The sequence below is a fragment of the Schistocerca nitens genome, chromosome 1 (assembly GCF_023898315.1).
Source record: "Schistocerca nitens isolate TAMUIC-IGC-003100 chromosome 1, iqSchNite1.1, whole genome shotgun sequence".
Taxonomy (NCBI): domain Eukaryota; kingdom Metazoa; phylum Arthropoda; class Insecta; order Orthoptera; family Acrididae; genus Schistocerca; species Schistocerca nitens.
Window position 1 is genome coordinate 892,283,608 of NC_064614.1, and position 27,786 is coordinate 892,311,393.

Genomic DNA, 27,786 nt, shown 5'->3' on the forward strand with positions numbered 1-27,786 from the left:
GAACCCAATCTTCCTCCCATTTAAACACCTTCCCGTTACCAACAAACGGATCTACTGTTAAACTCCAGCCTTCTGTGAGACTCAGAAATGCAAAGAAAGTAAGCCACCTCTACAGGCTAATCACTACAGACAAAGGACTCCGCAGTAGCATCTAAAGACAGCATTGCGCTGACCACAAGGATGAGAATTTGCATGGAGGGCGATTAAGAAGGAAGAGGTGGACAAGATGTGGGTTAAGCCGCTCTGAACATTCCCTATAACGCCACAGGTACAAGAGATACGGAGGTAAAAGCGTCTGGCTGACAATCAACAAAAAAATGGTTCAAATGGCTCTAAGCACTATGGGACTTCACATCTGGGGTCACCAGTTCCTTAGACTTAGAACTACTTAAACCTAACTAATCTAAGGGCATCACACACATCCATGCCCGAGGCAGGATTCGAACCCGCGTCCGTAGAAGCAGCGCGGTTCCGAACTGAAGCGCCTAGAACCGTTCTGCCACAGCGGCCGGCTGACAATCAACAGCCATGCGACACAGTGCCAGCTCTCCTGGAGATCGACAAGTTGTAGGACACCAGCTGCCTACACCTTCATGCAGGATGAAACGTCCCATCGACGACAAGATCATTAGGTCGTCTTGGTGAAGGATTAAGAAGGAAATTGGCGATGTCCGTTTGCAAAGGAATCATTCGCCTTAAGCAGTTGGGAATACCTTAATCTAAATGAGTGGAATCTGATACGCTGTCCTCATGAATGCAATCATTCGCCTTAAGCAGTGCGGAAAACCTTAATCCAAATGAGTGGAATCTGAGACGCTCTCCTCATGAATACCAATGCAATGCTCTAAGCATACGCCATCTCATTTAGTATCACGCGGTCCTTAGGCCACATGGTGTGTTTGCTACTCTAACATGCATCATTTGTATTTCATACATTGTTGAAGTGTTTCAAATCTATGTTGTGTCCTCCGCCACTAGTATGGTAATATTTCTGAAATTCAGAAGACAGAGACGATACCAAAGGGTAGAAATCTAGAAGATGAATAAGGCCACTTTTCAAGATTTCCACTTTGTACAGAAATGTAGGTCCCGAATAGAATTGAGGAGAAAAGAAATTTGTGGGACAACCTACCTACAAGAAAGGGTCGGTTGATGGGACACTTTCTGAGACGCCAATGGATCATGAATTTAGCACTGGAGGGAAGTGTTGGAGGTAAAATTCGCAGAGGGAGACCAGGACGTGAATACAGTAAGCAGATACGGAAGGATGGAGGTTGCAGTAGTTATTTGGAGATGAAGAGGCTTGCACAGGACAGAGTAACAAGGAGAACTGCAACAGGTCAGTCTTCAGAGTGAAGACCATAATAACACCCAAACAAGCTTGGCCTGGTGATGATGATGCGTTTATGATTGCTCCATGATGTATAGTCCAAATTCATCATTTATGTCTTGCTTGCCAGTAACCGATCAGGACTGTTATGCAGTGACAAACCATCATTATGACAGATATCTTGCGTGATATCAACGAGACAGTCACAGCAGATTTCTCGGGTATTTTAAGCAATGCGCTGTTATGCATGGGTTATTTAACATCTGGGGCACTAGTAAATAAATACGAGGAGTTGACCAGCACGTATCCCACTAGTAGTTGAAGAAATGTTTGTCACCACAATTCGAGCGATGGACATTTAGAGAAAATCAGAGAGCATAACCCCAGATCTTTGGAAAGATGGGGAAAGTCTGCTGTTTGAGTGTCCTCTCCCTGGACGTCTTATTGTTACTCATGTGACGGTCAGGTCGAATGAATGTGTGGTCAGTTTGAAAACCTCACACAACGATAAACGTCTAACGCCAAACAGTGGCTGCAATGTTGGGAGAACTTACTGTCTAAAATATTTTCATCATTTACCATCGGAGGATTAAAAGTAATGGGCTTTGCCTCAATGAAGTAAAACAGCAAGAGGCCGGCCGGAGTGGGCGAGCGGTTCTACGCGCTACAGTCTGGAACCGTGCGACCGCTACGGTCGCAGGTTCGAATCCTGCCTCGGGCGTGGATGTGTGTGATGTCCTTAGGTTAGTTAGATTTAAGCAGTTCTAAGTTCTAGGGGACTGATGACCTCAGAAGTTAAGTCCCATAGTGCTCAGAGCCATTTGAACCATAAAACAGCAAGAGACCGTGACAATAGCTTTGCCGAATTTCGCTATCGTTTAAGCACAGTCAGGTAAATAGTGTTCTCCAGGCATGGTCCACCTCCACCCAAGCCCATCTCTGTGCTACACCACGTAATGTGACCCCCTCATGACACATTTCTTGATTGTTCCGCTGGACAGTGGTAGTGTTAATGTAGCACTCTAAGTAGCAATGTACTTTCATCGTAGAGCTGAGTACTTTCTAAGCGTGAGCGCTATGGTTCTTCTAATACTTTCTAAGCGTGAGCGCTGTGGTACTTCTATTACCTGAGACGAAACTAATATCACCTGGAACAGATAACAAGGCTGTCTGATGACAGAGTTATATGGTACACTTTAGAGAGCAGAGATTCCCTAACAGTGCCTGAATTTTGAAGTGATATGGCCACAAATTCCTGAACCACAGAGCTGTAAAGAATGTAGGCGTCCAAGAGCCCAGAAGCACGTGTGCACTCACGAGTTGACGTCCTCGAGCTTCTTGAGGAGCCGCTCGTTCTCGCGGCAGACGACCTCCTGGTCGCGCAGCAGTAGCTCGCGCGTGCTGAACAGCTCGAGGTTCTCCCTGCGCAGCGCCGCGTTCTCGGCCACGTAGTGCCTCGCCAGCTCCACCAGCTCCTCGCGTTCCATGCCCGCCAGCGCGGACGCGTCCGGCGCCGGAGACCGCGGGTCCACCGAACCTGCGGCACACGCAACACGCAACACACAACTCTCACTCTTCCGCCCCGGCCGGGAACTCGAGCTGTCAGCGTGGATCTAGTTGTGCAGTTTGGCAACAACTTCAGAGACATGCTAATGAAGAAAAGACGCAGACATTGAGCTATTTCCAGAGCTAACCAACCGTAACAAGCTATAGTTAGTAGAGCGTGTACACTATAAAGTGTAGGGATGAGCTAAACCAGGGATGTACAGACTTGCTACTACTGCAGACTGCAAACCACTCACTGTGAGTACATAACGGCCACAAAGTGGGAATAAATGTCTGTCATATACATAACTAGCTGCAGCCCAGTATGTTTAATATCTGCCGCACAAAGTGACTGGCCCTGTGCTTTGCTGATACTCATAGTGAATCCAAGCCGCATGGGAAACTGGAATTGCTATAAATTGAAGGACGTATTTGAATCACTGGGTGCCAACAGGAATGCGCCATATGTGGTTACATTTTGTGATTAGTATCTCTTGTGTTTTGGGAGAATTCATCTTCTATTATTTCAGCTTAGGTTTCACTGCTTCAAGTAGGGCAGTATTTGTGTAAGACTTGAACTGTTCGAACAGTTTACGTCACAGTTTGGGAAATTTTGGGTTGTGTTTGATTTTTTTGACCAGCCCACGACTAGTGACTTTTGTTAGTACTATATCCACAACCTGTATCATTTGTATGGCACTGTGGATACTAATAATAAAAGTAACTATGAACATGGACTAAAATATCTTCTGGGGTACATGTCATATGTAAAACGACAACTATCAAATAAATAAGAGTTTGCAATCATATTTCTGTCAAATTCTTGAGATTTCACTCGTGCCACGATCTAGTGACGTCTGACGGTACTATCTACAAGACGGGTATTACCATTGTAATTTATTCTCGCAATAGGAATTCAGTTTACCTCGATATATTCTGTTTGTTAGGCATTTAATTTTACATTAATTTTCTTCATTGTTTCATCTGACTATAGAAATTTGTAGTAAATCGGCCATTAACTTTGAAGTAAATCAATCAAGTACTTTTCGAAATTTTTGGTAGTAATGTTTCTGCTTTATATATTTTATATATGTATATATGTTTATAAATTGTGTATATCATAAGATATATAGCATATCTCCACCCAAATGTTCATTAGGGGATCGTATAAAAATTTGAAGTAAATCGGCCAAGAACTTTTAGAGCTTTTTGCTAACAACCTTCCCCTTTATATGTTGCATACCAAGACAGATTACGAAATGTAATGTAGACAGTGATCATCCTCTTCTTGAAGGAAAAGTGTGCAAAATTTCACAAGAATTGAATAAAACTGTAGATCTGTATCAATTACAAACAAACAAAATCAGTTGACAACTTTTATCCCTCTGTAATCCACTAACGCTGAAATGTCCGTGTTGTTATTTATCACCGTGTTGTTACACCGTGATAAGTCAAAAGCAAAACTATCAGGCGTTGGCAGGCATGTCTGACAACTTGTGTATCTGGCCACTTGAACTTCGACTGTGACGTGTTTGTGTCAGGACCTATGGCCGATTTCAGTAACCCGATTGACAAAAAGTTTCATGGGATGATATTCTTGATATTTGCAATTATTATTTCTCAGTTGTTACAAGAAAAACAGAAGTTACGTGAGAGGTGGACACACTTGTGCACATAGAAATTTCCATTCCAACAAAATAGCCTACAGGAGCTTAATTTACATTTGTTCTTCTTTTGGCTTTAAATCACAAACTCCTTTTTTATACATAAGAACATTCACCGGTATACTTGGGAAGGCAGCGGAAACAGATCTGTCATTGACTATATAATATCAGATCAGGAATTCAGGATGGCTGTGAGGGACACACGTGTATTCAGGGGATTCTTTAATGACACTGATCACTATTTAATCTGCAGTGAGCCCGCATCTCGTGGTCGTGCGGTAGCGTTCTCGCTTCCCACGCCCGGGTTCCCGGGTTCGATTCCCGGCGGGGTCAGGGATTTTCTCTGCCTCGTGATGGCTGGGTGTTGTGTGATGTCCTTAGGTTAGTTAGGTTTAAGTAGTTCTAAGTTCTAGGGGACTGATGACCATAGCTGTTAAGTCCCATAGTGCTCAGAGCCATTTTAATCTGCAGTGAAATTGGGATTGTGAGGCCGAAAGTGCAGGAGGTCAGGTCCATATGCAGGAGGATAAGAGTGGAGAAACTTCAGGATAAGGAAATCAGGCACAAGTACATAACAGCGATCTCAGAAAGGTACCAGTTAGTTGAATGTAGTCAATTACAGTCATTGGAAAAGGAATGGGCAAGGTACAGGGACACAGTACTAGAAGTGGCTAAAGAATGTCTTGGAACAGTAGTGTGTAAAAGTAGAATGAAGCAAACAGCTTGGTGGAATGACACAGTCAAGGCACCCTGTAAAAGGAAAAAGAAGGCGTATCAAAAATGGCTACATACTAGAACTCAGGTAGACAGAGAAAGTTATGTTGAAGAAAGAAACAAAGCCAAGTAGATAATTGCAGCATCCAAGAAGAAATCTTGGGAAGGCTTTGGAAACAGGTTGGAGACTATGGGTCAAGCTACTGGAAAACCATTCTGTAGTGTAATTAGCAGTCTTCGAAAGGGAGGTAAGAAGGAAATGACAAGTATTTTGGACAGGTCAGGAAAACTGCTGGTGAATCCTGTGGATGTCTTGGACAGATGGAGGGAATATTTTGAAGAGTTGCTCAATGTAGGTGAAAATGCGATCAGTAATGTTTCAGATTTCGAGGTAGAACGGGATAGGAATGATGATGGAAATAGGATCACATTTGAGGAAGTGGAGAAAATGGTCAATAGATTACGGTGCAATAAAGCAGCTGGGGGTGGATGAAATTAAGTCGGAACTCATCAAATACAGTGGAATGTCAGGTCTTAAATGGCTACACAGGATAATTGAAATGGTCTGGGAGTCGGGACAGATTCCATCAGACTGGACAAAAGCAGTAATCACACCAATCTTTAAACATGGAAACAGAAAAGATTGTAACAACTACAGAGGTATATCTTTAATCAGCGTTGTGGGTAAAATCTTCTCAGGTATTGTTGAATGGAAAGCGCGAGTATTAGTTGAGGACCAATTGGATGAGAATCAGTGTGGGTTTAGGCCTCTTAGAGGTTGTCAGGTCCAGATCTTTAGCTTACGGCAAATAATGGAGAAGTGTTATGAGTGGAACAGGGAATTGTATCTATGCTTTATAGATCTAGAAAAGGCATATGACCGGGTTCCTAGCAGGACGTTATTGTCTGTTCTACGAGATTATGGAATAGGAGGCAAACTTTTGCAAGCAATTAAAGGTCTTTACACGGATAGTCAGGCAGCAGTTAGAGTTGACGGTAAATTGAGTTCATGGTTCAGAGTAGTTTCAGGGTAAGACAAGGCTGCAACCTGTCTCCACTGTTGTTCATATTATTTATGGAGCATATGTTGAAAACAATAGACTGGCTGGCTGAGATTCAGATATGTGAACACAAAATAAGCAGTCTTGCATATGCGGATGACTTAGTTGTGATGGCAGATTCGATTGAAAGTTTGCAAAGTAATATTTCAGAGCTAGATCAGAAATGTAAGGACTATGGTATGAAGATTAGCATCTCCAAAACGAAAGTAATGTCAGTGGGAAAGAGATATAAACGGATTGAGTGCCAAATAGGAGGAACAAAGTTAGAACAGGTGGACGGTTTCAAGTACTTAGGATGCATATTCTCACAGGATGGCAACATAGTGAAAGAACTGGAAGAGAGGTGTAGCAAAGCTAATGCAGTGAGCGCTCAGCTACGATCTACTCTCTTCTGCAAGAAGGAAGTCAGTACCAAGACTAAGTTATCTGTGCACCGTTCAATCTTTCGACCACGTTTGTTGTATGGGAGCGAAAGCTGGATGGATTCAGGTTACCTTATCAACAAGGTTGAGGTTACAGATATGAAAGTAGCTAGGATGATTGCAGGTACTAGTAGATGGGAACAATGGCAGGAGGGTGTCCACAATGAGGAAATCAAAGAAAAACTGGGAATGAACTCTATAGATGTAGCAGTCAGGGCGAACAGGCTTAGATGGTGGGGTCATGTTACACGCATGGGAGAAGCAAGGTTACCCAAGAGACTCATGGGTTTAGCAGTAGAGGGTAGGAAGAGTCGGGGTAGACCAAGGAGAAGGTACCTGGATTCGGTTAAGAATGATTTTGAAGTAACAGGTTTAACATCAGAAGAGTCACCAATGTTGGCACTGAATAGGGGATCATGGAGGAATTTTATAAGGGGGGCTATGCTCCAGACTGAACGCTGAAAGGCATAATCAGTCTTAAATGATGATGATGATGATGATTGGCTTTAAATATTGTAGTAATAAAGCAAGTGTGAAAATATTAGTAGTGCGATGTCGAGAACCGTAACAAACTGCCATATACTTCAGTATGAGGTCTTGTTTTAGAACACAAATTATAACCTCTTTATTATGCTCACAGGTGTGTCAACTGCATTTTCAGTCTCTCGATAGAGAGGTAATTCAACATATCGTTGACAGCAGAAGTGGGGAAATAGCCACTGCTACTTCAGACTCCATCTTATGAAGAAAGGTTAGTTTCTAAATTTGGGCTTAAGTGAGATTGATTATTGCAAGTGTGAAAACCTCTCCCATTCAAATGGTTTCACTGTCGGAAATATTAGCAGTTGTGAATAATGCTGCTAGTAATCATTAATAGCAGAAAACTTTAGTAATCCTCGTGTGAACGTTATAAACATTGTCATTTCGGCCTAGCGACATCTGCCTCTGTTCGACATCAACATTCATCGAGAGCATATACGCTAAACTCTTATTGATGTGTCCCGTGAGGCCATTCATTCGTAAGAGCAGGCAGTTGTCATTCTGTGGGTTGTGCTGCAACGCGATATTCTGATGCTAGTCTCGATTGTAAAACCTTTCCACGATCGTAGATCATTAGACGGGGTGTTCTGTGCTTCAAAATGATGTAACCGACAAGGAACCTTGTAATTTCCAGAGCCTTGGCAGTGAGCACAGCTTTGGTGACAGGCGTGGCAGGAGAGTTAGTCAATGTAGATTATTATCCATTTACTGCTGTTTGTCGACTTCGAGAATCTGCCAAAGAGACCAATTCCAATCCGGTGGAAAAGCGCTGCTGCAGGTGGAATTGGTATCAGATACCTTACAGGCTAATTGCGGCATGTGCTTCCGATGCCGGCCTTCCTTACTGTGGCTCACATAGTGTCTAATGGCTCAGTGGAGATATGACCAATGATAATGTACCTGATTTTATCTAGAGTCTTCAGGAATTCCGGGTGATCAGTTGTTGGAGCATCAAGGAATTACCTCAGTATAGTCTCTTGGATCACAGGTCCTCTAAGACAATGCTCCGTTTATTAAATTGAATTCTCCTATGGCCAGTTTCTCCTAATTCAACAATTATATGGGTTTCAGCAGTGACTGATCTTCCATCTGCTCCGCAGAAATGTCATTTAAGGCAACCATGACTGAGATTTCATCTACGCTGCTGTGCTCTGCCATACGATTTCTTGAAAGGCTCTCTTGTATACCACTGTAACTTGTATGCCTGAAGCCTCAGTGCCCATAATGATAGTTGGCCCGATGGATCCTTCAGGCTAGTTTATCAGCATAGGAGTGGTGATGCGTCTTAACGGCGAATCGTTTGCCAAATAAATACAGTTGGAACCTGTTGATAGCCAATACAACTGCAATGCACTCTTTCTCAGATGTAGAGTACTTCATCTCAGACTTAGACCTTACATTTGAAGCACAAGCTGTCATCTTTTCAGCATCTTCCTGAATTTGTGCGAGACCGCTATTGTCATAAAACGCTGGGGCTGCAGACGATGTTAGCGCCTCCTTAAGGACAAGGAAAGACCTTTTTTTGCAACTTTTTCCAAGAAAATTTGGCGTCTCCCTGTAGTAGTTCTCGCAAGGGACTTGTCTTGGTACAGAAGTACTTTATGAATCACAGGTTGTAAGAGCACCTTCTGAGATTCTCACTTCGCAAATGGGTCGAGAAGTCGGAAAATCTCTGACTGCTCATATTTTCTCTGAATCGTGACGGACTCCATAGCAATTAATTAGGTGGCCCAAGATATTTGTTTCTTGGGCGACGAAGAGGCAACGTTTTCGATTCAGGTACAGACCTGTCATTCGAAAAAGCTTCAGCACGGCTGTCAGGCAGCTTGAATGATCTTCAAATATCTTCGAAAAAACGACAATGTCACCCAGATAGTACAGACACTTCGGTCCTTTAAGGTGTCGAAGCAGTTTGTCTATCACATACTCGAAGGTGGCTGGTGTGTTACGCAGTCCAGAGGTCATAACCTTGAACTTATGGAGTCCATCTGGCGTTATCAAGGCAGCCTTTCCGTCATCAACTTCAAAAAATGGTTCAAATGGCTCTGAGCACTATGGGACTTAACATCTGAGGTCATCAGTCCCCTAGAACATAGAACTACTTAAACCTATGTAACCTAAGGACATCACACACATCCATGCCCGAGGCAGGATTCGAACCTGCGACCGTAGCGTTATCAACTTCATCAATCTCAATTTACCAGTAGCCTGTCTTCCAGTCTGTGGTTGAGAAACTCTTCTCTCAATAGTCTAGACTATCATGAATGCACGAAAGTCAATAGAATTTTTTTTCGTGAGCTTTTTCAGTCGCCGGTAGTCGACGCAGAAACACCATGCCGTCCTCCCGAACTACGTGTCGTCTAGCTGGTGACGCACTATACAACAGCTGCCTAATTGCGCGATGTTTTACTGTGGGTTGCCTGATTTATCTTTTCTCCGCAGAGAATTTGAAAGCACCTGAAAATTGGCGCAGGATTGCTAACTCTCGCCGACGTTGTTTCCCGTCAGGCCAGGCCTGTATAGTAACTCCCTCCATTGCGTTTTCTGAAGTAATAGCGGGGCACGGTTCTTCGTCGACGGCACTGAACTGCCCTTCCTGGACTGGTTCGACTCTTGCTACGGTGCACTGTTAGCGATGAGTTGTGATTGCTCCTGGCAACTGGTAATCCAGTGTTATCCTTGACCACCTACAATGCTTAAGATCATCACTGGTATGTAGATTTCCTTTGCAAGCATGGGTAGGTTCTTTTTTTTTTGCCACCGACAAAAGCTCCTCAGTTTAACTGAGCTTCTAGACTGACGACCGTGAACTCTTCTCGTTGTTGACAGTGGTGTAACAACTTTTTCAACGGCAAACAACCGACAAGAGCCATCTTTGTTACGCTTGATTGTAAGAATAGGTTCGTCAATCTGGGGCTCTGATCTTCCACAATTTATGGTTGCCTGTGATGCCTGCAACAAGCCCCATCCGAGAATAACGTTAATAGTTATTCTCGCAGTACGTGTTCCTGTTGACAGGACATATTTGCCATCTCGACCATCAGCACAACCGCTGTCGTATTAGGGAATATAGTCTTCTTAACTGATGACGATAAGCATTCGGCATTACAGAAAAATAATCCATTAATTCAGTTAGCGCCTGGACCGGTAGGCCGACGATGATGACGCCCATAAGATTTTCTGACATGGCCATCTGTGGCGGTCCCTCCTCCATAGATAGTCGCCCCGCTTCGTTTTACAGAAATCGACGGCTACACCAGTGGTTGGTACCTCTATACAGCGACGAGGAACGACTATTGCGCGTTGGGGAATTATCTCGTCCAAGAAAGGCGATGGGTTTCGTCGCGCAGTTCGTCCATAATCGCCTGCAGTTGACTGGCGTGAATAGGACTATTGGGATGATTGAAGTCTTGCGGCGTTATAGTTGTCGAACACTCGACTTCTTTCTCTGCAAGAGCGTACAATGTTTCCAGGGTGTCCACGGTGGAAACATATCGGTGTGTCTTCCTCCGTCCTCCAAATGTCTGCTCTCCTGTGGGGCGTTACACTAGACGGCAGAGTTGGTTGTACTTGCATTGGTCGGATGCTGGGTTGTCGTTTGATGGCTGCGACGTATAACTGAAACTTGGCCGACTCCATTTTTCGTGGCGCGTTCAGCCAGTGGCGGAGACTGGTGCTAAAGATCGATACACCTCTTCTTCAACTCTTTTCATTAATTCCTGACGTATGGGGTCGACATCCATTGCTGCTAAATCTTCTGAAATCGATCCGACATTTCTGGCTGCCATGCACTGCTATATCTCTTCCCTTACTGTGTTGTGTATAGGAGGGGCGAGCCGATGGTGGTCTTCCAGAACTACCATAGGGACCACATTCGGCAGTTGGTAATACCTCTTCGTCCTTTCCAAAAGAGCTTGGTACATGTCCTCTGCGACTCCATTCATCAAGTGTGAGACTTTGGCGGCTTCTGTCATACTCGGATTTACGATGCGGATAAGACCAAAACGTTGTGTATCCACGACTGCATCATTTCCCCACGACCTGGGCCCTTTTCTTCGATTGTTCTTCCGTTAGCGGACTAGCCGCTGTTTGTCGCCAAACGTTTCCATCAGTTCGGATCGGAACTTGTCTCAGTTATTGAGCTTCTCCTCATTGTTCTGGAACCACTGTTGGGCTGTGCCGTCGAAGAAAAAGCACTTATTTGCCAAACCCATCATGTCGTCCTAGCTGCTATATTTGGTGCCGCGGTCGAATCCTTTCAGCCATTTCTTCGAGACCTGACCAGCTTCTCCGGAAAACACTGATGGATACCTGATACGCAGCTGTCGTATAATTTTGTTTTGGAACCCACCGACCTCCCGAATATACGATTTACTTACTTGTATTCTGATTCCTGTTCGTATAGGGGACGTCTTTTACGTCGTCTAATCGGAGCGACGGTGAAGTAGATGTTTTGAAGTACCCAGCGCTTGCACCAAATAGTGCCACATCGTAAACAAAAGAGTGTTCGTCAATGAAGTACAACACTTAGCACTGAAGGCACGTTTATTACGGACACCAACGTATAGACAGAACAGAACTGCCTCTCACACGGAGAGAGATGATATTTATAGAAACATCCAATGGTTCAGAACACGGAAACATTACAAATATAAGAAATTCAGAGAACATTTTAGAAAAGATAAATTCTCAATAACAAATATTTGTTTCTGATCAGCGACGTCGACCTCTACTCCGCATTGCATGCAGCACAATATCTATGCAATAGCCCAATTCAGATCGATCGTTGTCCGTATTTCCCAATTTGGACAGTCCTCTGGTGTTGCGAAAACATTTACTGTTCTAATGTTTATTTACTGCTTTATGGTAAAACTGTATTCGCACTTTTCATTTGTTACAACTCAATGGAAAAAATTAAAAATGTTCTGAAGCTGTCAATTACTTCCGTTTTTTTTGGCCATCATTTCTGTGAGTGTTTGAATAATGTGTGATAGCTTTCCTTCGTCACGCAGTGTCAGAAGTTCCCAAATGAACGACACTGTTGTGACAGACAGCGTGACTGTCAACCCACAAAAGTTGCCTCACGACAGGGTTTTTAAGAAGATATCATGAGGTACATGTTCTACACTTGTAACAATTACTTTACTGTTGCAGTCGCCTGAGTCTCTGCAGATGTTTCAAAATTTTGCATTGTATTTATTATTATTGTTATTAGTGTGTAACTGCAACAATAAAATACGCAATGAAATTGCTGTGCTTTTGAGTAACTTTCTCGTCCTCGTGCTTTGTCCTATTGACTGGTGGTGTTTTAGGAGCTGCTGCCAATCTCACAGGAGGTGCAATTCGTTTACCAATGCGTAAAAAGTTAATGCTAGTAAGTAAACTAACTATCGTTCAGTCAAAATTCACCGAACGACTAAGGAAAAATAAATAAAAATATGTTACTCTACGAGTGAATTCTGAGAAATGTTAAAAGCTATGATCTCAGCTTTACAGCGCAGTGTTACCTTCGTAGACTAGAAGACTTATCATTCTTTACTCCATCTGTAAACCAAATTTAAACAGTCTTGTTAATAAAGCAATTATCAAAAGGGCTTGTCTGGTTCAACAAGTTCTAATAAAAGGAAGGGACCCTGATAATACAGAATCGTTTCTGCAACGAACTCATTACTGAAATCATAGGCTATGAAAGAAAGCAATGAGTTAGAATCGCTGACGCTCGTCTGTTTGCTCTTGATATCTGAGGAGGTCGTTAGTCAGAGTGCAGTAATTTGTTCTAAGAACTGTGTATCGATCTTTCCTGGCCGCGCGAGGGAGAAGTCGTGTTGAGATTGCTCTGTGCGATAACACCCACTTCTTAAAGACTAGAGACAGATAACAACGAAATGCTGCCAACAAAGATTGGTAAATGAACGGGATGTCATCTGTGAAAACAGGCAATGTATTGATTATTCCCTTATATCACCTAGCGTATGAGTACAGTGTTTTCTAGAAGTCAAGTAAAAGCTATGAGCTGAATCTCAGCCAAAACAAAGCAACACATGAAATCGCACAGGGTGGCAGCCAGTCAAGGAATATTTTAGGGAACTGATTTAAAAAATTTATTTCAAAGGCCCAGTCAAATCTTTACAAGTTTTCTCACAGACCAACTTACGCTGTGCCTACGTGACACAAGTTGCCTGTGTTTCAGAACTGAGGTAGTCCTGTCCAGTTAAAGCTGCTGACAAGAGACTACTGAAACTGCTAGCGAATTCACGCCACTGGTTTTAGCCAATAGCGTGCGTGGGATACAGGTCACGTGTGTGGACGCTGGAGTGTTCCGCAGTGCAGAGTACAGTTGCCTCTCACTCTTGTGATCCAGACCTCTAGCAGAAAAGACGTCTTGCTCAGGAGGCAGAGCCTCTGGCTCTGCGTTTCACAGCCGGCCACCAATGTAAGTTAGCATGAACCGACTCCCCTTCCGTTGCCCATTTCAATTAGCCGTTCGACCTCCTAGGCTGGCCTAAACCTCGTAACTTCCAACCCCAGGCGGGTCCCTTTTATACCGCACACTGAAATACATTCTCTTTAGTTTACCTAATTTCCTGTTGTGTCATTTAACGGCAGCCCTGGATGCCCACTTACAAGTCCTGACCGTTCGACCTCCTGTACATTGTCGCTATAAGCCGGATGCAATGACCTTTTTCCCCCTTCCCTGCCCTTGTACAAAATAGAATAAATGCAATATCAATGCACAGTTTGAGGCAAGATTTTTTATATCTTATGAGAACATGTTTCAAATGCGGAAAATGGAAATAGAATTTTGGTGTGTCAGGAGAAATGCCAATACCGAGTGATTACACTGAACATACTGCATCATATCATTTCCAGTCCATGGAATGGTTCTTTTTGGTCATTGTAGACTGAAGTCCCAGTTTCTGGTATCTGGAGGAAGGGGGCTGACTTCGTCCGTCCTGAAGAGGACGGATTGGACTTCCTGTAATCCTTCTAAAGCGATTTGTGCTGGAGCCAAATTTTCTGGCATAGGGGTTGATAATTTTTCATGACGACAGATGTTTTCCAGCACTTACTGGAAATAAATTTTTAAAAGCTCAGACTAGAAGTCGTTCTTTGAAGAACAGTAAAAATACACTCCTGGAAATGGAAAAAAGAACACATTGACACCGGTGTGTCAGACCCACCATACTTGCTCCGGACACTGCGAGAGGGCTGTACAAGCAATGATCACACGCACGGCACAGCGGACACACCAGGAACCGCGGTGTTGGCCGTCATATGGCGCTAGCTGCGCAGCATTTGTGCACCGCCGCCGTCAGTGTCAGCCAGTTTGCCGTGGCATACGGAGCTCCATCGCAGTCTTTAACACTGGTAGCATGCCGCGACAGCGTGGACGTGAACCGTATGTGCAGTTGACGGACTTTGAGCGAGGGCGTATAGTGGGCATGCGGGAGGCCGGGTGGACGTACCGCCGAATTGCTCAACATGTGGGGCGTGAGGTCTCCACAGTACATCGATGTTGTCGCCAGTGGTCGGCGGAAGGTGCACGTGCCCGTCGACCTGGGACCGGACCGCAGCGACGCACGGATGCACGCCAAGACCGTAGGATCCTACGCAGTGCCGTAGGGGACCGCACCGCCACTTCCCAGCAAATTAGGGACACTGTTGCTCCTGGGGTATCGGCGAGGACCATTCGCAACCGTCTCCATGAAGCTGGGCTACGGTCCCGCACACCGTTAGGCCGTCTTCCGCTCACGCCCCAACATCGTGCAGCCCGCCTCCAGTGGTGTCGCGACAGGCGTGAATGGAGGGACGAATGGAGACGTGTCGTCTTCAGCGATGAGAGTCGCTTCTGCCTTGGTGCCAATGATGGTCGTATGCGTGTTTGGCGCCGTGCAGGTGAGCGCCACAATCAGGACAGCATACGACCGAGGCACACAGGGCCAACACCCGGCATCATGGTGTGGGGAGCGATCTCCTACACTGGCCGTACACCACTGGTGATCGTCGAGGGGACACTGAATAGTGCACGGTACATCCAAACCGTCATCGAACCCATCGTTCTACCATTCCTAGACCGGCAAGGGAACTTGCTGTTCCAACAGGACAATGCACGTCCGCATGTATCCCGTGCCACCCAACGTGCTCTAGAAGGTGTAAGTCAACTACCCTGGCCAGCAAGATCTCCGGATCTGTCCCCCATTGAGCATGTTTGGGACTGGATGAAGCGTCGTCTCACGCGGTCTGCACGTCCAGCACGAACGCTGGTCCAACTGAGGCGCCAGGTGTAAATGGCATGGCAAGCCGTTCCACAGGACTACATCCAGCATCTCTACGATCGTCTCCATGGGAGAATAGCAGCCTGCATTGCTGCGAAAGGTGGATATACACTGTACTAGTGCCGACATTGTGCATGCTCTGTTGCCTGTGTCTATGTGCCTGTGGTTCTGTCAGTGTGATCATGTGATGTATCTGACCCCAGGAATGTGTCAATAAAGTTTCCCCTTCCTGGGACAATGAATTCACGGTGTTCTTATTTCAATTTCCAGGAGTGTATTAGTAGAAGCAGTAAGTGGCCAATGGAAGATCCTTTTTGTAACGCTGATCGCCTGAAGAAACTAAATGTTAAAACTTATTTTATGGAACTTCTTGGAGCTCGTCTTTGCGTCTATAAGAGGCAATTCGTTCGCTCTGTGGTCTGATGGTGATGTTTCAAGAGTGTCGCGTACATTGAATGAGTGACCGTTTGTGTTACGTAAAGTTCCTTGAAGGAAGTCATCTTCCTGTGTAGGCTGTTGTTTTATTTTGAAATGAACACTTTATTTCAGCTAATGTGGCCCCATGGGCACTACGAAGTTACCTGGCGGTAAAAAATACCAAAAGTTAGCAGCAGCTCGAAAAAGAAACACGAAATAAAAATGGAAAACTACGAAAATATACATAAAAGTTGCTCAGTTATTTGCTTGAAATACTATTTGATCAAAAGTATCCGGACACCCTACGTGATGCGGAATTGATAACTAGATGCTACGGGAGGTGGATCCGCCAGTATAAGAAGAGGTTGGCAGGTGGCAGGAGGGGGGGGGGGGGGGGTACTGTGTTGTCAGTAGGAAAGCAGTAACTGCAGAGTGGATCAATCAGGAGAGCTGAGTGACCTTGAACGCGTATCAATCATTCGATGTCATCTGTGTGACAGATGCATCAGGTTCAAATGGCTCTGAGCACTATGGGCCTTAACATCTGAGGTCATCAGTTCCCTAGAACTTAGAACTACTTAAACCTAACCAAGCTAAGGACACCACATACATCCATGCCCGAGGCAGGATTCGAACCTGCGACCGTAGCAGTCACGTGGTTCCGGACTGAAGCGCGTAGAACAGCTCGGCCACCGCGGCCGGCACAGATGCATCAGGGTTGGCTACAATGGGCACATAGCAACTGTTCAGAGCGGTGACATCCAGGGTCTCTGTATCCATTACAACACCACGTAAAATGTAGCTGCACTCACTTAAATATGCCCGTTGCTTGCTGTAGATTGGGACAGGCAGCTAGGACCCTACCAACCAGTTGCTCTTCAGTTTCTCCTGGGGTTCCGTACACCAAAGCTGTTAAGAAACGCTCTAGGAAAAGAATCCATAGGAGTAAGATGAGGCGATGGCACTGGGAAAGGGACAGAACCACCGCTTCCAATCCAACAATGATGGTACGTGTCCCCCAGGTGCTCACGAACATAAAGTGAGATGGGATGGTGGACAGTCGTATTGAAACTACACCTTCTAGTGAACAAGAGGTACAACTGTGGCAGCACATCTCGAATGAGTACCAGGTAACGTGCAACGTTCGAACAGGGTGGCAGCAAGTAATGTTCTATTAGTAGATCTTACTAACGATTCTTTATTTCATGACATGCCTTTAATATTAACTATTTAACGTCCACAGTCTATCACGTAAGATCGTGCTAGTGTTAATCAGTAGCAAAATGTGTTCCAGACTGAACTACGTTCAGTCACCCGCAGTGTCGATAATTGCTTGGCATCCCCGAGGCATGCACGAGTTTTCCTGCTGCTAATAAGGCGAGTACACCGTTCTTCAGACACGAGCGACTTCTTTTCACTTACATTTGTAGTTAATAGTATATTTTTGTAATTTCTTGCGTGTTTGAGTGCTTACTAGGAGCAACCTTTCATTTCATTTTAAAAACAGTGTAGCGTACAGTACCGCCGTTGCTATCGATAGTTGTATCGGCCCTCGTATCGTTCAGGCTTTCGTTTGTTTTGCTTAGAGCAGCTCAGTGTCGGTTAACCCGTCAGTGAGAGAGCACCGCGAGTACACGGTTTGTTTATTACATATCTTTACGGGTTTCAAACGGGAGGGAGCTCAGGAATGGATAGACACTGTGATTGCTGTGTACAGTTGCGAGCTGAGTTGGTGACCCTTCTCTCACAACTGCAGGCATTGTTGGCTTCCGTCACACAGCTTGAGGCTGCTGCCAAGGGGGTCAAACGCGGGAATGCGAGGGACGTCGAGCACGACCCACGTGTCCCCCGATCGGTCCACTGCTGTGGCCGCCCCGGGTACTGCCTGCACTGAGGTTGACCCCTGACCCGTGGTCGAGTGGGAGATCATTCTAACGCCTGGTAGGCAGCGGAAGACTTTCCGTGGGGCCGATCGTAGGGCTTCCCTGGTGGCGGTTGTAAAAAATCACACGAAATCAGCGGAAGAAATCACTCTTGAGCTTCAGAGTCCAGCTAACACAATGGCTGGGCACAGGGAATTAAAAAGAGTGGAGTGGAACTGTCGAGCAGAGGAGGTGGTGTTACGGTACGGGGATGTTTTTCGTGGTTGGGGTGTCGTCCCCCTATTGCACTTAACAAAACGTTGAATGCTGAAGGACGTGAACGCATTTTACAATATTGTGAACTGCGTATAGTAGAGGAACCATTCGGAGACGATGATTGTTTTTATTAACGTGACAATGTACACCGTCATAAACATTCCTGTAATGGATTAACCTGCCCAACGTCCCAACCTGAACCCAACAGAATAGCTCTGGGTTGGGTTAGAGCGTCGACCTCGCTCCAGACCCTAGCGTCCAGCATCAGTACCTTCTCTAGTTTCGACTCTTGAGGAAGAATGGATAGCCAGTCCTTCACAGACGTTGGTACATGTCATTAATAGCTGTCCGTATACGTTTGGTCCGGTGATGTACGTTGCTCTTTCATTTCATTGCACAGAGTGAAATACTCATTTCCGACCAAGGCTGCTTGCACTTTCATTAAAACGAGTACTTACATGTCTCCATTACTCCATGTACCTCCAGAGCCTTATCCTAAAATAGTGGAGGATGTTCTACCTTTTGTATAATGTTGACTCTAAGGCTCGATGCAACAACCGCGAGTGCTCGCAGCGAGATCTAGCGTCAGAAATTCTTTCAGTGCACAGACAGCGGCATCGCTGCGATAATCGTGTAGCTGTACTAGACTGGAAGCCAACCATTGTGCACCTAGGCAGAAGAAACCAGGCAATGTCTGCTTATTTCGTTTATGAATATATTTAGATACGCAACAGGAGGTTTTGGGCTCACTTCGTGCTTAGTTCGAGGGTGCTGAAAGTTCCGTTCGTGATACTATTTATAGATTTAAGAGAAGATGAAAATAAATTCTTCATTTTCGAATGAAAGAACCGCCGTTTGATGAATTAACAGTAAAAACAGGTGTAATGTCAACACTCTATTGTTTCCAGATCTCTGGGTAATGACTGAACTCTAATTGATGTGCATTATCAATAGAGACTCGGCCACACAACATTGTGCAATATATTAAGGAACGTTTGTCAGGGTGTGTGCGAAGTCTTCCACAAAGAGTGCATATCGAAATTCACACGAGAAAGGTGGATGTTTGAAAAGCATTCACGTTATCTGGACAACGAAGTCCCCTGAACCCAGTGGAGGAAATATTATCACTTATTACTTTATAGACAATGTACTATCTAAATCTCGTCGGTAACAAAATTGAAGTGATTTGTTCCGGAACGTAAAACACTATTCAGTTTAAATTGAGGTGAAAGAAGTCATAGGATACCACATTATATCGTGTCTGACCTCCTTTTGCCCGGCGTGGCATGGACTCAACAAATTGTTGGAAGTTCCCTGCTGAAACATTAGGCCAAGCTGCCTCTATAGCCACCATAGTTGCAAGATGTTGTGCACGAATTGACATTTCGATTATGTCCCACAAAAGTTCGTGAGATTTATTTCGGGCGATCTGGGTGGCCAAATCATTCCCTCAAATTGTCCAGAATGTTCTTCGAACCAATAGTGAACAGTTGTGGCCTGGTGACACTGCTTATTGTCATCCCTAAAAATTCCAGGGTTGTTTCGAAACATGAAGTCCATGAATGGCTGCAACTGATCTCCAAGTAGCCGAACATAACCATTTCCAATCAATGATCAGTTCATTTGGACCAGAGGACCCAGTCTATTCCTCGTGGACACAGCCAACACCATTATGGAGCCACCACCAGGATGCACAGTGGCTTGATTGACTTCTCGCGGCCACGGCTTCGTGAGGTCTGCACCAAACGCCAACCCTACCATCAGTTCTTACCAACTGCCGGGACTCATCTGAACAAGCCTCGGTTTTCCAGTCGTCTAGGGTCCAACCGATATGGCCATGAGCCCAGGAGAAGCGCTGCAGGCAACGTCGTGCCTCTAGCAAAGGCGCTCGGTCGGTTGTGTGCTGCCACAGCCCATTATCGCCAAATTTGGTCGCACTGTCCCATCGGATAAGTTCGTCGTAGGTCCCACATCGATTTCGTCAGTTATTTCACGCAGTGTTGCTTGCTAGCATCGAAAACTCTACGCAAACGCCGCTGCTCTGGGTCATTAAGTGAAGGCCGTCGGCCTCTGCGTCGTCTATGGTGACACGTAATACGTGAAATTTGGTATTCTCGGCACACTCTTAACAGTGTGGATTTTGGGATAATGAATTCACTAAGATTTCTGAAATAGAATGTCTCGTGCGTCTACCTCTGATAACGACTCCGCATTCAAAGCCTATTTCAAGTTTTAAATGGCCAAATTTCAACAAGACCGCCACCTGTAGAACAGAGACGCAGAATAGTTTAACAGTGATGTTTACCTACATCATTTATCTCCTGATTCAGTTTCACAGCAAAACCGTCACAAAACTTTACACACATTTGAAGCCATGCGGCTCTCTGTGATACTTCTTGCGAGATGTGTCTCATATACCAGGAAAATTTTTCACCCATTCATTGAATAGTTGCACCTGCAAAGCGGCTGCATTCATGGCAAGCTGACGGCACCCGTTGCTGGGTTTGCGAAAGCGGGTGCACTGCCACATTCACTTATAACTGCTGCTGCTTCCTGGCGATCAGCGGCATCAGGCTTGGGCCTATGAGGCTGAATTAGCGAGGCTGACCTAATGAGGTGGTGTGAGAGTATCGGCTGGAGCTGCTGACCTGCGAGCGTGGCGGCGACGCTGGCGGCGGCCGTGGAGCCGGCGGCCGAGGCGGCGGCGGCGGCGGCGTGCAGGTGTAGCGCGTGCTGCAGGTGCTCGTTCTCCTCCTGCAGCGACGCCACCTCCCGCTTCAGGCTCAGGATCAGCGCCTCGCGAGGGTCCTGCAACGTGACGTCCCACACACTCTCTCTCTATCTCTCTCCGTCATTTATTAAACCGCTGGCCATTAAAATTACAGTTACTGGACCTCATTACGTTTAAAGCAGTGATTCCCAAAGTGATCTATATCGACCCTCAGGGACCGATTCAGATCTACAAGGGTTCACGTCAGAGGACAAAAATAAAATGAATAAATATGTTGGAGGTGAATTAATGAAAATCTGGGTCCATGAGAGTGGACCTCATTTAAGCAGATCGACCAAAACTCTCAGTTCCTCTAATAGAGTTGAAACTTGCTTCTGTATACCTCACTGTTTGTCTCGTCCGCTAAGAGACATGGTGGAGTAACTCTTTATTTTCACTCTTCTGCTCGCAACATTCACAGGGACCATTAATTAAGAACTTCCAGCACTGTATGTACAGTCGTGCTCAAAAATATCCGAACGACCGGAATTGCATTTCGCCTGATTCGCATACAACCCACATAACGCAGCTGTCTAGCAGGTGCTCTAATCGCTCCTCGGTACAGTCGTTTGACTATTGAAAATGGATCCAACAAGTCACCACAAGAAAACACTGCACTGTATTGCAATGACTAAAGATGTAAAGTAATACCACGATACCACAAATATCAGGGAACACTGTATGACAGGTAAGACTGTCCTTAAGGTTTGTAAGCTCACATTTATTGCAATAAATGACATACCTGGAATGTTACCACTCGCATTATTACGTCAGATAGGTAATGCACGTAGTAAGTTCGTCGTAGTCATGACTTCCTCTTCAAAGTAACATACCGTTCATATGACATTAAAAATTTAAGTTATTCACGAGCAGCTAGTTGAGAATATGTATGAACTTCAAATGACACGACGAACCGTCTCGTTGAGCATATGGATTCAAACCCAGGTCATGCAGACTAAGCAAAGATTTCGTGACTGATGGAAACTAACACTTATTCCTGACTAGGCAGACAGAGAGTGATATACCTCGATTTTAAACAGTATCAGTTAGTAAATATCAACTTTAAATTACATAACGTAGCCGGCCGCGGTGGTCTCGCGGTTTTAGGCGCTCAGTCCGGTGCCGCGCGACTGCTACGGTCGCAGGTTCGAATCCTGCCTCGGGCATGGATGTGTGTGATGTCCTTAGGTTAGTTAGGTTTAAGTAGTTCTAAGTTCTAGGGGACTGATGACCACAGATGTTAAGTCCCGTAGTGCTCAGAGCCATTACATAACGTAAACATTTTAACAGGCGAAATCCCTACCCAGCATCTATTGTCCATGTTAATGAACTACGAGAGATGGTAAATATTGCTTCTTCACAAGTAACTTACTTAAAATGCCGTGAGGTAAAGCTTTGTGTTGGACAGGGGTTCGAACCCAAGACGTAATCGGATTGATATCTAAACACAATCAACTGTTACATATCGGATTTTCTCGGCAGTAGCTAGATGTTTTAACTGAAATGTCAAGACGAAACATATATTTTTTCCTTACCAGGACTCCAACCCGGCACCTATCGTTGTTATATTCTAGAGAAAACGTACGTCAAATATGGGTTTGTTACGCCAGCAGCGACACGTGAGCATGTTTCAACTAGAAATAATATGACGAAGAGTTCAGTGCTGACTGGGAATCGAACCCCATACATATCGTTGTTGAGTACACACAAAGAGACGTCAGCTACCGAATTTTTCTCCACCAGCAGCTCGGAATAACTCCTTGAACTTACAGTGATCTCGCAAATAGTTCTGTGTCTCACTGGGAGTCAAAAACGTCAAATATCGTTAGTGTTGACAACGAATGAAAATACGTTAAAAATCAAAATTGCCGGCCGAAGTGGCCGCGCGGTTCTGGCGCTGCAGTCTGGAACCGCGAGACCGCTACGGTCGCAGGTTCGAATCCTGCCTCGGGCATGGATGTGTGTGATGTCCTTAGGTTAGTTAGGTTTAACTAGTTCTAAGTTCTAGGGGACTAATGACCTCAGCAGTTGAGTCCCATAGTGCTCAGAGCCATTTGAACCAAAAATCAAAATTATTATCCACCAGCAGATAGATATTCTCATGCTAGAGCTTGATAATACATAATGAAAACTTTAGTGCCGGGCCAGGATTCGAACCCATTCCCGCGCTAGATGATGAGGAATCTGCAGTTTTGAACAAACAACAAATTGTAGTCGAGCTGTATTGTCCCGAACGGATCAAATTCCGCGTTAAGGGCGGTCTGAGTTGCATTCCCAGTTCAGAACCAATTTTATCGACACACAGAAGCTCAAATAAAAGATGGAATAAGTGTCCTGTGCCCATACGTAGCGTTTGTTTCGTCACTCGAAATAAATAACAAGTATAAGAAATGTTACTGGTGATAGAGTTTCTACATGTCACCACTGCTGATTTTATTGTGGTTCAACCCAACGTATACTTGGTAGAGAAGGAATATCACGTTTAATGTGAAATTCAGACCACAATGCTATTATACCTTCTTCACTTGGCGTAACCAGAAGAGAATAGAATCTGTCTCTACCTATCAAAAATCATCGGCATAAGTTGGAATCGAACCCAGACCACAAAAATGCAAACCTGACATGAATCCAACAGACCACCGAGCCATCTCCTCTGCGATTCATTCTTCTACTGCAACGCGGTTGCGCCACACTGGATAACAATTCTGACACACAGGCTCCCTGTAGTGGTTTGCAGCATGTTCAGTACATTCATTCACTTGGTTGACCGAATCGCCATGAACTAGCTGCCTCGGCTACCTGATTTTGTAATCACCCAAATAAAATCATGTAACTGCCACCTACACAGAGCTGCCAACGGTGTAGGATGCAGAAATTTAATTAGGAAGTGTTCCTTTCCACTTGAGCTACTCTATTGCGCTATCTGTTTGTTGAAAACATCGTGCAGTGCAAAAGAAAAGCTGTAACTGTCTGTCTCTCAGAAGTCTAGATCCGGCCATATGCATTATCTCTCAGCGCTGTGGAATGCAGAAGTTCTGGAGGAATTGTTGTTGACTTCTGGAGCTGCAGTAATTGCATGTAAGCTCGTAGGGTAAGGGTCAGTGTCGTGCACTGTAGATATGATGACGCGACTTCGAGTACATTCAGTGCTACATTTTTTAAAACGCGATTCTGCTGTCCGCTGAAGTTATCAATCTCATGGAACTTTGAACATAATTCCCTTCACTTTTGAACCCAAAATAGTCGCATGTGGAAAAAGGGCTAACTTCTGCGACATTTTGTTCTTTTCAGGTGTAATAGACGGCCAGGCAGGAAATGCATCTCGAAACTTTTGTATTTTGTATGGGGAAAGCGCATCGTGGCAAAATACGTCAGAAAAGTATTTACTACATTAGCCGTTAAATGGTAGTGGCTTTTATTCTTCTTCAAACCTTGTTTGACAGCTTTTTCTCAGAAAAGGCTTTCTACGTGCATGTAATCAATAAACTGCATGTGCATTGTCCGACTGTTAAAGATAACATCAGAGAATTCGCATATGTCGGTGATGATTAATTTATCTCTCATGTTACTATTGTTTTAACATCACTAAAGGAAACCTTACCAAAATTGTGCACTGTAGTATAAGAAATAAAATAAAAGTACCCACCATAACCTTACGACGAAAGTCAGTTTTAATAAAACCAAGTATCTGTACACAAGCGTGCCTCGATCAGAACGAATTAGTGAAATACTACTAACTTAGGTTTCGATTGGGTCTGTGTTTAATTGGTATACTGTGTCATACTCAAGAGGTTTGCAAATGCGGCATTTCATAAATAAAGTTATGTATTCCTAGAAACTCAAAATTTACTTGTCATCAGCGAAAAGAGGCGTAAATTGTTGTGCAGCATTGTAAGTTTTGCACCATTTCGTTATGAGCTGAAAGTATTTTTTTGCGATTTTCTTATCGACGTTTGACCAGACTGCTTGTAGCTCTTTCACGGAAGGGATAAAAACGTTACCATCAGATATACTGGAACTGTGAACCATAACAGATGCTTTTTCAGAGGTGAGCACATCACCACAGAGCTAGCAAACTGGTGTAAGTCTTCGCTTCCTCTTACGAGGCAAATAGTGGCTAGAACACATAAACTGCTATTTAAATGACGAGATTAGTTGCGATTTCCTCGTGCAACGACTTTCCTGGGCTGAAAACCGTAAATTTACGATCTTTTGTTACACCTCAAGCAATAATAACTCAGACTACTCAATGAAAATGACATGAAAAATCAAGTGAACTTTGAGGCTTAATTCCCTGCACACCAGGTAGTAACTTGCCAAGCACAGCGTTGCCAAACATATCTGGCCTTGTTCCCAAATCTCAGCTACAATACTAGCAGGAAGAAGACGAACCGATGTGATCCTACAGCGCACTGGGAAGTGACCATAGCTGGCGTCACAAAGACGCAGCTGCTACGGCCTGGAATACGCAATGCAACTAGATTTCTGTAACTAGATTTATGGACTGGAGCGTAGTTAGTAATAATACTCAGAACTGACTGCAAACTAAGCATCATAAGTCAGTAACTCTTATAATTGTTTTATATTTCTTTCGTAAGTGCGCTCAAAACTAAGAAACTCATTCACTGACGTTTTCGTGCCTCACCGATAGTCGGGCACAATAAACAGATCAAAATGAAAAAAAAAAAATTAAAAAGAAGTGTGTGTGTGTGTGTGTGTGTGTGTGTGTGTGTGTGTGTGTGTGTGTGTGAGCGTGTTTGACCAAAAATAACAACACCTTTTGCGATAGTTGGGAACACATTAACAGACATTGAAAATGCATGTTGATTTTCACTAGCAGGCCGGTGTGCGCTTGATGGGGCTTGGAATGAATTTATGAATATTTTTGTACTGGATCAGGATTCGGACCCACATACTTACCTTTGGAGGAGACCTAGAGAAGATTGCAGTCTTGGGAAAAGGAACGAAATGATTGAACTATACTGTTCCGAGAGATTCAGATCCTGGAAAGAGGAGATATGAATTCGAATCACAGTTCAGCACCAGATTTTTCAACGTCTATAGTTCAAACAAGTATAAGTAAAATAAGAGCCCTGTGTCTTTAAATGGCTATCGGTTCATCAAATAAAATAAAATTTTCTAATGTAAGTAAGTTTACTGGCGACAGTATTTTTGTTTACCATGTCTTCCGCCTATGTCATTTCCCAATGTAAACTGGTTCTGCCCAGTTGGTAATGAAGGAACGTGATGTTTAATGCGGATTATGGATTATAACGTCTTTCTCTTGAGATTGCCAGAGGTAACGTAAATCTGTTTGTGCCTCTTAAAAGTAAATGCCTGAACCCACGCATTGCAGCTGTGATAGGTCGTTCCACCAGACCATTGTGGCCACATTTCCCAGCCCCAAGAGTGTGCTGTAACGGATGATGTGCTTAGCTTACAAAAATAGTCACGGTGGAAAAAATGCGAGTCTATAAAGGTTAAGGAGAAGCAAGCTTCTGACGCGGAGATTATGCAGTTCTCATGTCAGCAGGATGTAAACACTCTTCTAGGCATCATAGCCTCGATGTGAAGACATTTTGAAATTTTCACTAATTCAGCAAATTTCTTTGTTCGAGAAAATCCACTGTGAAGTGTGAAGTTACCGCATAATTCGATTATTACCGTCATTATTAGTATCATTTTCTTCAAACCGCTGCTGGAACACATGTGCTTGAAGATCATTTAATGCCTTTTAGTCATTATAGAAGTAGTTGTCCAAGAACAGGTTCTTTCCCTGTCTACGGAATCTTTTTCATGTTAATATCAAACACCAGCAATCACTCGTAGATTACATCAAAACTAAAGTAATTGATGAAGACGTTACTTGATAACAAAAACTTATACTGACAACCTCAGTGTTCGTTTCCAACTGCGAAATACTTTCCTACGTTATAGAAGCGAATATTAAATTTGAACTAATATTGCGAAAATTTTGAACTTGGATAGCTTAGAATGAAAATCTTTCTGTTTATTGCAAAGGAAAACAATTGATCGTCTAAAACATTGTGTCATACACAACTTGAAACAGGCCACGTCGACCAAATCATATGGAAGAACTGACTGTGACGTATATCGGAAGGCAGTAAGATCCCTTGGCTTTTGGTTTGGCAGAATTCGACAGCCGTTTCTAAGCGCAAGTAAATGAACAAAGGCAGCGCGTATTTGTTATCAAGTAACGTCTTCATCAATTACTTTAGTTTTAATGTAATCTACGAGTAATTGCTGATGTTTGATATTAACATGAAAAGGATTCAGTAGACAGGGAAAGAACCTGTTCTTGGACAACTACTTCTATAATGACCAAAAGGCATTAAATAATCTTCAAGCACATGTGTTCCAGCAGCGGTATGAAGAAAATGATACTAATAATGACGGTAATAATCGAATTATGCGGTAACTTCACACTTCACAGTGGATTTTCTCGAACAAAGAAATTTGCTGAATTAGTGAAAATTTCAAAATGTCTTCACATCGATGCTATGTTGCCTAGAAGAGTCTTTACATCATGCTGACATGAGAATAGCATAATCTCCGCGTCAGAAGCTTGCTTCTCCTTAACCATTTTATAGACTCGCATTTTTTTCCACCGTGACTATTTTTGTAAGCTAAGCACATAATCCGTTACATCACACTCTTGGGGCTGGGAAATGTCGCCACAATGGTCTGGTGGAACGACCTATCACAGGTGCAATGCTTGGGTTCAGGCATTTACTTTTAAGAGGCACAAACAGATTTACTTTACCTCTGGTAACCTCAAGAGAAAGACGTTATAATCCATAATCCGCATTAAACATCACGTTCCTTCATTACCAACTGGGCAGAACCAGTTTACGTTGGGAAATGACATAGGCGGAAGACATGGTAAAC

General features: G+C 44.1%; 1 protein-coding gene across 1 annotated transcript in view; it reads right to left on the reverse strand.

Annotated features, from left to right (window-relative positions):
* The window catches only part of LOC126210745 (kinesin-like protein KIF12), a gene marked incomplete at its 3' end in the record, with an annotated part of 623,286 nt that overhangs the window by 48,492 nt on the left and 547,008 nt on the right, over positions 1-27,786 (reverse strand). Inside the window, exons 12-14 of the mRNA XM_049940000.1 lie at positions 20,777-20,915; positions 16,029-16,052; positions 2,648-2,867 (exon numbers count right to left, since the gene is read on the reverse strand). Coding sequence (XP_049795957.1) covers positions 2,648-2,867; positions 16,029-16,052; positions 20,777-20,915 — 383 coding nt within the window. The remainder of the gene's footprint in view (positions 1-2,647; positions 2,868-16,028; positions 16,053-20,776; positions 20,916-27,786) is intronic.